The sequence below is a fragment of the Pipistrellus hanaki genome, assembly GCF_964339955.1.
Source record: "Pipistrellus hanaki genome assembly, chromosome: 14".
NCBI classification, from domain to species: domain Eukaryota; kingdom Metazoa; phylum Chordata; class Mammalia; order Chiroptera; family Vespertilionidae; genus Pipistrellus; species Pipistrellus hanaki.
The window spans coordinates 38,321,927-38,335,354 of record NC_140516.1 but is presented as its reverse complement, the minus strand read 5'-3'; the positions used below and the strand labels follow the sequence as shown (position 1 = coordinate 38,335,354).

Below are 13,428 nucleotides of genomic sequence, written 5' to 3'. Positions count from 1 at the left end.
AACAGGTGAATAAGCCTTAGCTTGAGAGCGGGTGAAGATTCAAGAGGCTCTGTCATTATTTAACTTAAGGGACCCAGGGAGACATATCCTTCTTTTTCTGAACTCCCCAGAGCTCAGGCTGGCACTTCCTCATATGCAATCTCCTAGTTCGGGCTGCTGTGTGTGACTAGACAGCAGGGCTCACATCACACTCCACCTCCCCCAGCACTCTGCCAACAGGAGGTGTGTATGTGGAGGGGGAGGTACCTGGAGAGAAATGCTTCAAGTCTACATACACATTTACATAGTGTCCAGCTTAAAAAAATTGTGCAATCCATCCTGAGGGATTAATAGCTTAGTCTAAAAAATATATTTTATTGTTTTTTTACAGAGGGAGAGGGATAGAGAGCTAGAAATATTGATGAGAAACATCGACCAGCTACCTCCTGCACACCCCCTACCGGGGATGTGCCCGCAACCAAGGTACGTGCCCTTGACCAGAATCCAACCTTTCAGTCCGCAGATTGATGCTCTATCCACTGAGCCAAACCGGTTTCTGCGAATAGCTTATTTTAAAGATGGGAAAACAGGGTCTAAGAAGTAACCTGCCTTGAAATTATTCTTGTGCTTACAGAGGGAGCAATCAGGACTGGGAAAACCAGGGAGGGGAACAGGGCAGCCTGAATGGGGATTGGGGTATTATTAGCGCAAAGGCAGAAAATGTGAAGGTTTGTATTGGGGGAGTAGACAGGAGAAAGAAAGCATGAGAGAGGAAGATGAGTTTGATTTGATGAGATGGGAGGGTTCTTAGTACTAGTAGGTAATAGAAGGAAAAAGTCGGCAAGCAGTTTGGAAAAGACTACAGAAGAAATCCTGAAAGAGCTGAGAAAGGAAGTCCAAGTTTGGAGGACTGGGAAAGACATGGCTAAGAAAAATAACCCTGCAGTCCTGTGGGAGAGTGGGTTGGGTGACAATGGAGGAGGGGCAGGAACACGGTGAGCCCACAGGAGAGGACTTAAACGGCAGGGTGCCCAGCGGGCTAAGGGACACCTCTCCTCGTGGCCTCACAGAACTCAGTGCCGACTTGACCTCAGGAGGCGGCAAGCAGGCCAAAATGATTTGGTGGTAGGTTTAACACCCCCGATACTACAGGAGGCAAGCCTTCCTCCTCGAAGCGCTGGGATGGCAGACCCAGAACCTCACCCATTTTCATCTGAACAGAATGTATCAATCATGGCACTTGCTGCATTATTCAGACCACAATGCATTTCTCTGCTGCCCTCCCACTTCAATATCTGAATCTAATGAAATGATCAGATGTGATGGCGATTAATGGAACTTTCTATCGTAAGCCCCCGTGATTGATAATACTTTTTTTTGCAAATCAAGCTGATGAAATATGAAAAGAAGAGGGACAGCGGAAGACTCGAAAGCAAACCAGGAATGAATCCTAGCCTCGCTATGAATGTGTGGCGCAGGCAGGGACCCAGGAGGCAGGTCCTTCTTTGAGCAGGTTGTTACTCATCCTGAGTCACCACCTTGGCCGTCTCACAGGGAGGCTGCGAGAGGATCCCATGTGAAAACCTGGTGCACTTCCCAAACAGAATGCAAATGCAGCTTTTGTGTTTGCTGGGCTGTTCTCCCCAGCAGTTGAAGGAAAGCAGCTGAGGGTAGTGCGGTTGTCCTCAGCCACCTACACACCAGCGTTGGCTCCAGGCTTTGCACAGAGCAGTTACTCACTGGAGCAGGGATCCTACGTGCAAGGGGTAGGTAGGAATTGCTGAAACTTGAGCAGAGGTTCCCTGAGGCAGAAAACAAACACACTCTAGCCTAGTCAAGCTATTCTGTTTGCTGTTCACTGTGGCGGCATTGCTGTTGTTTGGTCATCTTCGCCTCCGGTTTGCCCAGCTCTCTCCCTTTAGGCGGTGTGATCTTTATTTTGGCCACATCACACCTCAGGTGCTTCCTCAGGAGGGACTGTCACCAGTGCAGCAATGCTGTAGTCTTACTGTTCCCGGCCTCAGAAGCCTGTTTTGCCTGTTAAGTTTTCCTCCCAGCCAGTCGTCTTGGAGTCAGACCCAAAGCTGGGCCTTCTGGTTTGACCTCTCTTGACTCCAGCCTGGGGAATGGTTAGCAAGGAAAAGGGAGTGTCAGCACATGCCCACCAAATGCTGGGAAATCACCACCCACCGCCTTTCTCAGCTTTAGCATGCTGGGTTTTAAAAAGTCACCACCTTAATTTTTTACCAGCAGAGACCGAGCTGGACAGAGAAGCTTCTGGGGCTCACTGTATCAGAAAGAACAGAGCACAGTTTCAAAAGATATTTGCTTAGATGTCAATGAATCCCAAGTGCCTTCAGACCAATTTTGTTATGAGAAGAGCCTCAACTTAGAGCGAACAATAGCTAGTATTTATTGAGTTCTTGCTATATGCCAAGCACTTTGCTAAATGTTTTTCATGCATTAGCTCATTTAGCCCTCACAAACTCATTACTCTTTAGCAGATGAAGAAACTAAGACGCAGAGAAGTTAAGGATCAAACAACTGTCCTGGTGAATCTGGGATTCGAGGTCAGGACTGAGGGCAAGGGCAAGGACCTTGTACAAGGCTGTGCTGCCCGTCTCGTTAAGTTCTTAGGCAATGTCTCTGCTTTTGCCTGTGCTGTTACTCCTCCACTGGCAGAGAAAAATGCTTACAGGCTGTCTCTCTTTTAAATATATGTTTTATTGATTTGAGAGGAAGGGAGAGGGAGTTAGAAACAGCGTTGAGAAACATCGATTCAGCTGCCTCCTGCACACTCCCCACTGGGGATGTGCCTGCAACCAAGTTACATGCCTTTGACCAGACTCGAACCCGGGACCCTTCAGTCCAAAGGCCGACGCTCTATCCACTGAGGCAAACCAGCTAGGGCAAGAGTTAGAAACATCCATCAGCTGCCTCCTGCACACCCCCGACTGGGGATGTGCCCGCAACCAAGACATGCCCTTGGCTGGAATTGAACCTGGGACCCTTTAGTCCGCAGGCCGATGCTCTATCCACTGAGCCAAACCAGTTAGGGCCAGGCTGTCTCTTTTTAACAAGCCTGTCAGAAGGGAGAAATATTGACATGGTTCTGGGAACCAAGGCCCCTGGCAACCATGTTTAGCCCTTCTATGACCTCATAACTCCTGTGAGGTGGTGTCAACTAATGTCCCCACAGCTGGTCTATCCAGAGCTGTATCCGCCTGGCAGGTTGGAGGTGATCCTGCCCTGCCTCCACAATGTATGGCTTCTCCTGGACTCTAGAAAGGGGTGTCAGACCAAGAGTTCTCTTTGCCCAATAACAAAGTATTTTCACTTGGATACCAGAAGGTAAGATTCATGAGCTCTGTTTGTGGTGTTCATCACTGAATCCTAAGAGTGCTTAGGCAGTAGGTAGGGAATCAACAGTTGTTGAACATAGTGAATGAGATAATATAAGAATGAGATTATCGAATTCCTAACTGCAAAGTATATAGCAAATTATTAATTGGTTATATAAAAGTTAACTGTATACAACTATGGCTTTAAGTATTTATTCCAGAAACAGGAGACATCAAACTAAAAGACTGCCTGGGGAATCCAAATCAAGAGGAATAAAGAAGCCCTAGCCAGTTTGGTTCAGTGGATAGTGTTGGCCTGAAAACTGAAGGGTCCCAGGTTCGATTCCCGCCAAGGGCACATGCCTGGCTTTTAGACTCAATCCCCAGTGGGGGTGGGGTGTGCAGGAGGCAGTGATTCTCTCTCACCATTGATGTTTCTCTCTCTCTCTCTCTCTCTGAAATCAATAAAAATATATATTCTTAAAAAAAAAAAAAAAAAAGGAAGAAATAAGTTTATAAAGCAGGGAATGGGGCAGGCGAAGAAACAGGATATTCCAGATACTTAACCCTCCCCACTCCCAAACAAATATTACTGAACACATGTTCCAACTGAGAAAAAGCCATTTTAATAACACACACATACATTCATAGGATTTAAACAAGATGTAGTATAAATCTTAAAAAAAAAAAAAAAAAGGGAAGAAAAAGAAAACCTGTATCTCTTTGTAAACTGCCTCGGAGCTGGTGGATTAGCTGGGTGACAGGACTGCCCAGGGGAAAGAAACACACAGATGATGAGGTGCACCAACACTGTCAGGAAGTAATAAATAACCACAGATCATGCTCTGCATGCCCAGCCACCTGCACCCCAATCTTGCCTCCGTGGAGGCAAATCAGGACAGTCCTTCCCGAATTTTCAAACTCACTTGTTAATGGATCAATTCTTAAAAGTTTTTATTTTAAATATAAAAACTATTCTTGGCTTAAAGACTTGACACATTATTACTGGCCAGTCCCCACCAACTACACTTGCTAGACAGAAATAAAAAGGCAAATGCTCCAACTGAGCCTGGATGACAACACACCGTTTTCTACCTTTTACATCTGGGGAGATATCTGTGAAGTCAAAAGCAAGCTATCACTTGTACCTCAAAACAAAAACAAAATGCCAACCTTCCAAAAGGCGACAAAGGCACCGCTGCCGTCAGGAGATAGACAGAAAATGTACAGATGCTGTTACTTTACTGCTACATAGATGCATTTTGTGCATGGAGAGCATCTTCATTTAACATGATACAACTAATAGAATTGTATTTTCGGGTAACAAGAAAAGCAGTTTAGAAAAGGCAAACAGTTACACACAAAAGCATAAACACTTACAAATACCTTAAGTTTTAGCTTGCAACAAGGGTAATAAGTTTGACATACATATCCAGAAAAATTAGACAAGGTGATTTTTGGCACAGTAATACTGCCAAACACACCACCACTCAGTGCAAGCTTTGTTTGCCAAGACCCAAAAGTGGCCTGACATTCTCTGTGCAAGGAACAATTTCTCCCCCACTACCATCCCATTCACTGGGTGGGCAACAGCAGCAGGAGGGAGACAAAGCAAGAGGACTCAGGAGGGAGAAGGGCGGTAGTACTTGATTTGGGAGAAAAACCATGGACTACTTGTGCTAAGAGAGAATCACACAACTTTTATGAGAACCTGAATGCAAATACTGACTGAAATGTGACCCGGAGACCGAAGACGTCTACCAGGGTCATAAGTACAAGGGTCCAAACTGATGTTTGGCCATTTATTTTAAAGGGACACATGAAGCATATCTTTGTAATGGAGAAAGACAATTAAAAATAGAGACTTTTCTTATTGGAACTGCTAAATAAAAATGTATCAAAGTGGTTTTACATTTGATGGGCAGTTACCTGTTGAAACTGCAATACAAAAGGGTCACTTAAAAAAAAAAACCTGAATAACCCACTTGTCCCCCCCTTCAATGTACACATTAGAAAATATTTACACACTGTAATTACAAGCAATATAAGCAGTATTTTATACTTCTGAGATTTTGTACACTTTACACAATGCAAAATGGGAAAAATATGAACACTTATAAAATTACACACAAATAATGTATCTACAAAGTATTAAATTACAGAGTGAAAGCCCCCACTGTTGGGCAGATAGATGCCAGAGTTTCAAGCTTCTGTCAAATATAACTCTTTGTATCTATCTCATTAACCATAAGTGGCATTTTCTAACAATACCCTTAAGAGGTAGTATCAAGTTAATATTCTTACCAGTAAACTCAATACAGAATAAAACTTTTGTTGGTCTGACAGGGTTCTTAGGAACTGAATTTACTTAGTCTTCCCTAGAAAATCTCTAACTGCTCAATGCTTGACATGGGCTCAAAGATTACTTATGCTATTTTAAATGATAAATTAAAGATAAAATGTTGTTTTACTCCTAAGCCTCAATTCAGAGTTAGAAAGCTATTTTTCCAAAATGTATTCTCCTCTATCAAACTACAAACATCAAGTCCAATTCCCTTCCCCATCATCTTTCCCCCCACAAGTGGAGACTTCAGAGTGCTCAGGATAGCTAGCAATGTCATCCAAGTCAATACTGAGAGAGAAAAAAAAAGTTGGCATTTTCTTTTAGGAAAGAAACCCTCCTAAAAGGGACGCTCAGTCAACAAAAGAATTTTTCTATTATTACCAAGGGCTGCAAAGGGCCCTTGGGCTAAGACCAGCATGTGCATTTCTACTAACCCTCCACTGTTTAATCCAAAGGGTAGCTTTCCAGTGTTTAAGAATTTAGAGCAGCTGTGGTTTTTAAGTGCAACAACTTTAAAATACAAGCACAAACACACGTGTATGTGCACACACACGTGGCAATGTTCTAAAGAATAAACACCATTCAGGTTTCTGCCAAGGTGATATACTCATGAAAATAAGGTTTTGGAAACTTGCTCAGATATTTAAGCTTTTACAATACAGACACCTCTGTAATATGGCTACTAAGGGGCCAGAATTCTAAGATTTAGCCAAAATTCTATGTTTTAACCAGTATTAAAAAAAATGCACTGGAAATTAAAAACAAACTGCATATGAATGTTTTGGCATGAAAACAGAGCCACTATTTTATAGCTTAACTTTTGCCCCTTAAGGAGATCTGACAATATACCTTGTATTTCTCAACCATTTAAGTGTATTTAAAAAACCTAACAGATTTATAATCTTGAATAGTAAAGAAAAATGCATGGATTGGAACCTCCTATTGTTTGTAGGAGTTACAAAAGAGATTTATCTTTTTTGTTACTAAACTCATTTGTAAGCTTTTCCATTAAATTGAAAAATAACCAAAAGAGAAAATTAAACCCAAGTAGAACTTGGTCTTGGTTTCCATGTACAACTTCTCACATTGGTCCAAATATTTTCTAACATATTTCGTGTGATTATCCAAGTGCCACAAATACAAAACAAAATTAAAAAACCCCAAAACAAACGAACAAAAACACACACCACTGGCTTATAATTTAACAGAGGAGTTAATAGGGGCAGATAAGACATGCAACTATAAGCTGCTTCCGCTCTTCCCGCCTGTTAGAGGATTCTACTCTTTTAAAAGGCCAATTGCCTTAATTAAGCAGATTGTGTTTCATATCTGCTCCCAAAATGGCAATTTCTTTTATTACCAGCCTCATACTAGATATTCAAGCGGCACACTTGCTGCCCATTTTCTTAGCATTCCACTGGATTGTAGTAATCCTTTCAACTCCTCTAGGAAAGGCTCTTATTGAATTTCTCTTGGTTCATATATTTGCTGTTACATCTCCTGTTAAGAATCTGGAACCCAGAAATCATGAAGTTGCCCCTAGGAAACAGAAAGGGGGGAAAAACAGAATAAAGAAAAACCAAATTATGAATTAATCTTTATAAAACATATCATCATCAGACCATGAGTTTTAAAAACAAAAGTAATAAAATCTTTATACTGTATAATTCTCTGAAAATTTATGATAATCAGATTCAAGTTTCATATTTTATGGTCTAACAATTAAAAAGTATAAAGTAAGTACAAGATGATTTCTCTTCACCAACATACACATTTAGAGAGTGATATTTAAGAAGATTAAGTAAAATGTTGAGCAGATTAATATAGCTTAAGATTCCTCAAAGACTTCTCTAACAGGGCATGCATTTATGAAGGACACCAATAACAAAAGAGTCAAAATGTCATAAATTAGTGAGACTGCTTCCTAATTAATATTCAGTGTTCCTGTTACTTTGATAAAAAATATAAGCCACTCCTAGGCCCTGGACCAACAGCACTGGCATTAACCTGAGAACCTCTTAGAAATGCAGATATCTGAGGTCCAACTCCAGACAATGAATAAAAATCTTCGTTTCAACAAATTCCTTGTTGATGCTTATGCACATCAAAATCTGAGAAGTTTGCTTGTAAACAAGCAGGATGGCAAACTTAATAGCAGGTATTTAAATAATGCCTCTCAAATAAAGTCTCCTTTGATATGATACCAAAAACATGACAAAAGGAAAACAGATAAAAGGAAAAAGAAGATAAAACTGGACTTCATCAGAATTAAAAACTTTTGTTCTACAAACTACACCATCAAGACAATAAAAAGAAAGACACAGAATGGGAGAAAATATTTGAAAATTATACCTACTAAGGGACTTGTATTTAAGACTATAAAGAGCATTTTTATAATTCAATAACAAAAAGATAAAAACTCAATTAAAAAATGGGAAAAGAAGTTGAACAGACATTTCTCCAAAACAAGCTATATGAATGGCTAATAACACATGAAAAATGCTTATTAGTCATTGGGGAAACACAAATTAAAACCACAATGGGATTCTACTTCCCACCCTCTGTAATGGCTTTAGTTAAAAACAGGTAACAAGTGTTGACAAGAATGGGGAGAAATTAGAAACCTCAAATATTCTAGTGGGAATGTGAAATGGTGCAGGCACTTTGGAAAACAGCCTGGCAGTTCCTGAAAACACTTAACAGAATTACCATATGAGCCAGCAATTCTATTCTCAGGTATATGCCCAAGATGGTTTCACTTGAGAAGATATTTTACATAAAAACCTGTACACAAATATGCATTAAAGCATTATTCATGATAGCCAGAAGTAGAAACAACATGAATGCCCACCCAATAAGTGGGAAAATGTGATATATCCACGCAGTGGAATATTATTTGGCAACATGAATTCACTTAACATTAAGTTATGTGAAAGAAGCCAGTCATAAAAATACTACAGAGTATATTTTTTCATCTATATGAAATATAAAGAACAGGCAAATATATAGACAGAGAGTCTGTAGTTGTCTAGGGCTTCGTGGAATGGGGACAGTGGCTGGGGAATGGGAGTGACTGCTAGTGAATAAGGGATTTTTTTTTAGTAACAAAAATGTTCTTAATTTGTAGTGATGGCTGCACAATTCTATATGTACTAAAAACTACTGTAAACTTTAAATGGCTGAATTGTATTATATGTGAATTTTGTCTCAATGAAGCTGTTAAGAAAAATGATTCTTGTGAAATAACCACCATTTGATGCACTTACACTTCTTGAAATAAACTAATGAATATAAAGCAAACAAACAAAAAAATACAAACTATTATACTGGAGTTTCCAGTTTATCTTAAGATACATAGAAGCAAGTGCTGTCATATTTTTTTCAAATAATATGAAGAAATACCAGTTAGCAAAACTATTAAGAATAAATAAAACTGTTTAATAAAATGACACCTGAGTAGGACGACAGTTCTGGATAATTTCCTGCCATTTTCCATGTATCCTGGCAACCAAGTCTTTTACCTTAAAAACATCAAATAGAGGAAAAAGGATTAGATCAAAACATCCTTACCTAAAATCAATTTAAGCTTGATATAAAAGATCTGATAACTGTGACAGGCCTATACACAACTACTCAATTTGATTTCTGTCAAGAAATGAAAATTAAACTACTCATCATCTGGTGGTGCTTTAAAATCAGTGATTAATAAGGCTTTGTCACCATAATCTAAAATAGTGAACACTTAGGACTCCATTTTCCAATTAGTTACAAAAGATCATCCACAAAAACATATTCCTTATCTTCAAGACACACACACTTTCAACTTGCTGGCTTTTGGACACTCAGATACAGAAGCTAAAGGGGGCCTTTGTTAGTGGGGTCCAAGGCTTAGGCTGTTACCATCTTCTATTTGAAAGTCTGAAGGCCACAAAGAATGGTTGTCATTTGTTCCTTTCAACATGATGAAACTTCATTACTAGTAAATATATGGTACATTCCTACATTTGGAGGTTTAATAAGGTTTTATGTAAAACTTAAATTTTCTTACCACTCTAGAGATTCTCAATTAGCTCTTGAACATAATAGCCTGAGAAAAATGTTTTAAACAAGTCAGGAGTTTTATAGCTACTTTAAGTTTATAAGTAAATTATAAGATTTAATACACACACACATACTTTTATTGATTTCAGAGAGCAGAGAGGAAGGTAAAGGGAGAGAGAGTAACATCAATGAGGGGAGAGAATCACTTATTGGCTGCCTCCTGCATGCCTCCCATTTGAGCCCGCAAGCCGGGCATGTGCCCTTGACTGGACTTGAACCCTGGACCCTTCAGTCTATAGGCCAACACTCTTACCCACTGAGCCAAACCAGCTAGGGCGCAAGGTCTTTCCGCCTCCCTCTCCCCCCGCCCCTCCATTTAGAGTTCAGTCTCTCTAAAACAATTACCACCTTTCTACTGGAGGCTTGTGGAGAGAGGCTCTCAACTATTTCAACTCAACGATTTCAGCAGGGCCATCCCCTAAGCAATTTCCACATACCTCTATGTTATTCTCCACTTTAAGTAAGAGGAGCCCTGGCACCAATCTATGTCCTGCCTTTGGCTTTAAGAAAGAAAAACCTTGGGTGGTCTCCTTTTACCATGTCAGTCAGCAGTAGCCGCTACCACTAAGTTCTACGGGCCAATAACTCTAGTTAGTATTCAAAAGAATGTGTGTTTCTGAAACTAGTTTCCACTCTAGGCCGAAGAGCTATCCCCTATGTGTATTTGAAAATCTGCAACCTGATACAGCTTTCTTAGCTGCTCATTTTTGTATTTAACTTAAATCTATTAAAATAAATACAGATACTAAATCCAAATGGGCTAACCTTTACAGCCAATTAATGTAAGATATAAAGTTACAAAGCTGATAGTCAACATTCAATGACTATTCAAACACAGGGACAAAAAGGAGTTAGTTTTGCATTATAAAAGCTAAAAGATAATTTGAAGTAAAAAAATTCTTAGAAGAAAGTTATTTAAAAAATGTTAAGTTAGTGTTTCAGGAAAAACTGCCAAATCATTTTATTAATACTAAAGTTGCTTACCTAACTCTATACTCATATACTTAGCTTTTTTACTCTTTGAATATACGAAACCTTTAAGGAAAAAGCTTAGGAAGCTTACTGCTAAATCATTTCCTTCCTAGCTCAGACTGGGTGATGTGTAGGACTGAGAAATTTGAAGAGTCCTTCTTCTTCTTTTTAAAAAATATATTTTATTGATTTTCCACAGAGAGGGAGAGGGATAAAGAGCTAGAAATGTCGATGAGAGAGAAACATCGGCCAGCTGCCTCCTGCACACCCCCCACTGGGGATGTGCCGGCAACCAAGGTACATGCCCTTGACCAGAATCAAACCTGGGAACCTTCAGTCCCCAGACCGTCGCTCTATCCACTGAGCCAAACCAGTTTCAGCAGAAGAGTCCTTCTTTTAACACATTCTCAGATGGAATATTCAAAGAATAACACCTACCTTATTTATTCTCTATGAACAAAACAAAGTTTTATAATCACAATTTTAAAGCTTATATATTTACTGAAACACAAAGGTCTTAACTTGTACATAAGTTTCATTAGTAGAAGAATTTTTCTCATCTGTCAGGAATTTTAGAGTAGACAGCATAGGAAAATTTCTTCCTCAAATATTGATGTAATCCAGTGTTTTTCAACCTTTTTTGGGCAAAGGCACACTTGTTTCATGAAAAAAATCACGAGGCACACCACCATTAGAAAATGTTAAAAAATTTAACTCTGTGCCTATATTGACTATATATAAAGTAATTCTCTTGAATAGGAATCAAATAAACACAAAGAAAGTATTTTATAATTACTTTATTATGAAATATTAAGTAAACAAAATAGTGAAAAATTATAAAATTCTTGTCTTGTCTGCACCTACGGCACACCAGGCAACATCTCGCGGCACACTAGTGTGCCGCGGAACAGCGGCTGAAAAACGCTGATGTAATCAATGTTAAACAAATAAAAAACATGTAAAAAAATGAAATGCACACTTACCTTAGTTCTATAAAACAGTCTTGCATCTTCCCTAATATCACACTTAACATGCTTTTCCAAAGCCCCACAGAGGTGCACAAAGTGTTTCTGTGCAAAACAAATGCAAGAAATAAAAACAACTCTGAAGCATTAAAAATTACTAAAACTCAAAAGCATTTAAAAATTTACCATTCTCCAGTTAGCAATTTCTGATTTAACCATCCAACACAAGTCGTATGAAAATAATAACTGCCACAATAAGACTGTTATGGTTTATTGCTAGTTAATGTAAAAAGATATACACAATAATAGCCTGGCCAGTGTGGCTCAGTGTTAACCTATGAACCTGGAGTTCACAGTTCAATTCCTGGTCAGGGCACATTCCTGGGTTGCAAGCTTGATCCCCAGTATGAGATGTGCAAAAGGCAGCTGATCAATGATTCTCTTTCATCATTGATGTTTCTATCTCTCTCTCCCTCTCCTTTCTTCTCTGAAATCAATAAAAATATATTTAAAAAAAGATGCACACAAAAATAAACGAGTTATTTTGCTACATATTGAAGCACATTAATGGAAATTATTCCCAGAGCCCAGATTGTGCTGCAATGTGTTAAAAGTCCTTCAACACATTTTTTCATGAAATATTCAAGTAGCAGCTAACATATTTTTCTCTATAAACTATTTTAATAGTTTCTTGAAAAATTGTTTTACCACAATGAGTTATCACCTCACACCTGTCAGAATGGCTTTCATGAATAAAGCAATAAACAAGTGTTGGTGAGGATGTGGAGAAAGGGAACCCTTGTGCACTGTTGGTGGGAATAGATTGGTGCAGCCACTGTGGAAAGCAGTATGGAATTACCTCAAAATTAAAAATGGAGCTGCTTATCACCCAGTGATTCAACTTATGGGAATTTATCTGAAAAAAAAACTGGAAACACTAATTTAAAACAATACATGCACCCCTATGATCATTGCAGCACTTTTTATTGATTTCATAGAGGAAGGGAGAGAGAGATACAAACATCAATGATGAGAGGAAATCATTGACCGACTGTCTCCTGTATGCCCCCTACTGGGGACCAAGCCCACAACATGGGCATGTGCCCTTGACCAAAATCGAACCCAGGACCTTTCAGTCCGATGCTTTATCCCCTGAGCTAAACCAGCTAGCGCTCATTGCAGCATTCTTTACAATGGCCAAGATTTAGAAGCAGCCCAAGTGTCCATGAGTAGATGAGGGGATAAAACAGCTGTAGTACATTTACACAGTATACCATACTACTGGACCATAAAAAGGAAGAAAACTTTACCATGGAGACAGCATGGATGACCTAGAGAACATTATGTTAAGTGAAATACGCCAGTCAGAGAAAGACAAGTACCATATGAAGAAGTTAATAAACAAACTACCAAGCAAAATAAAGAAAGACTCATAGAGCGCAGGCAGGGGTGCTCTGATGGGCAAGGTTGTTGCAGCGGTTGGGGGCACGTTAGGGGGGTGGGGGGAAGAGAAAAGGGTTGAGCAAAAAAGAAAAATTAAATGTCTTTCAAGTTTTAGAAGTATATAGTCTAAAACAGTCACTCTCATACATACATTTAGGTTGAATATACTAAGGTAAGAATGCAAATAGACACTTTAAAAAAGGTTTTTATTTTGACTGGCTGGCACAGCTCAGTGGTTGAGAGTCGACTTGTGAACCAGGAGGTTGAGGTTCAATTACCAGTC

General features: G+C 39.3%; 1 protein-coding gene across 5 annotated transcripts in view; it reads right to left on the bottom strand.

The window, feature by feature from the left end:
* Positions 1-3,923: 3,923 nt before the first annotated feature.
* The window catches only part of SLF2 (SMC5-SMC6 complex localization factor 2), a 40,932-nt gene continuing 31,427 nt past the window's right edge, over positions 3,924-13,428 (bottom strand). For all 5 annotated transcript variants that reach the window (XM_084903767.1, XM_084903766.1, XM_084903769.1 and 2 more), the window contains 3 exons: positions 11,721-11,807; positions 9,117-9,185; positions 3,924-7,203 (listed from right to left, as the gene is read on the bottom strand). In XM_084903767.1, the coding sequence (XP_084759893.1) occupies positions 7,168-7,203; positions 9,117-9,185; positions 11,721-11,807 (192 nt within the window). In that variant the 3' untranslated portion in view covers positions 3,924-7,167. The remainder of the gene's footprint in view (positions 7,204-9,116; positions 9,186-11,720; positions 11,808-13,428) is intronic.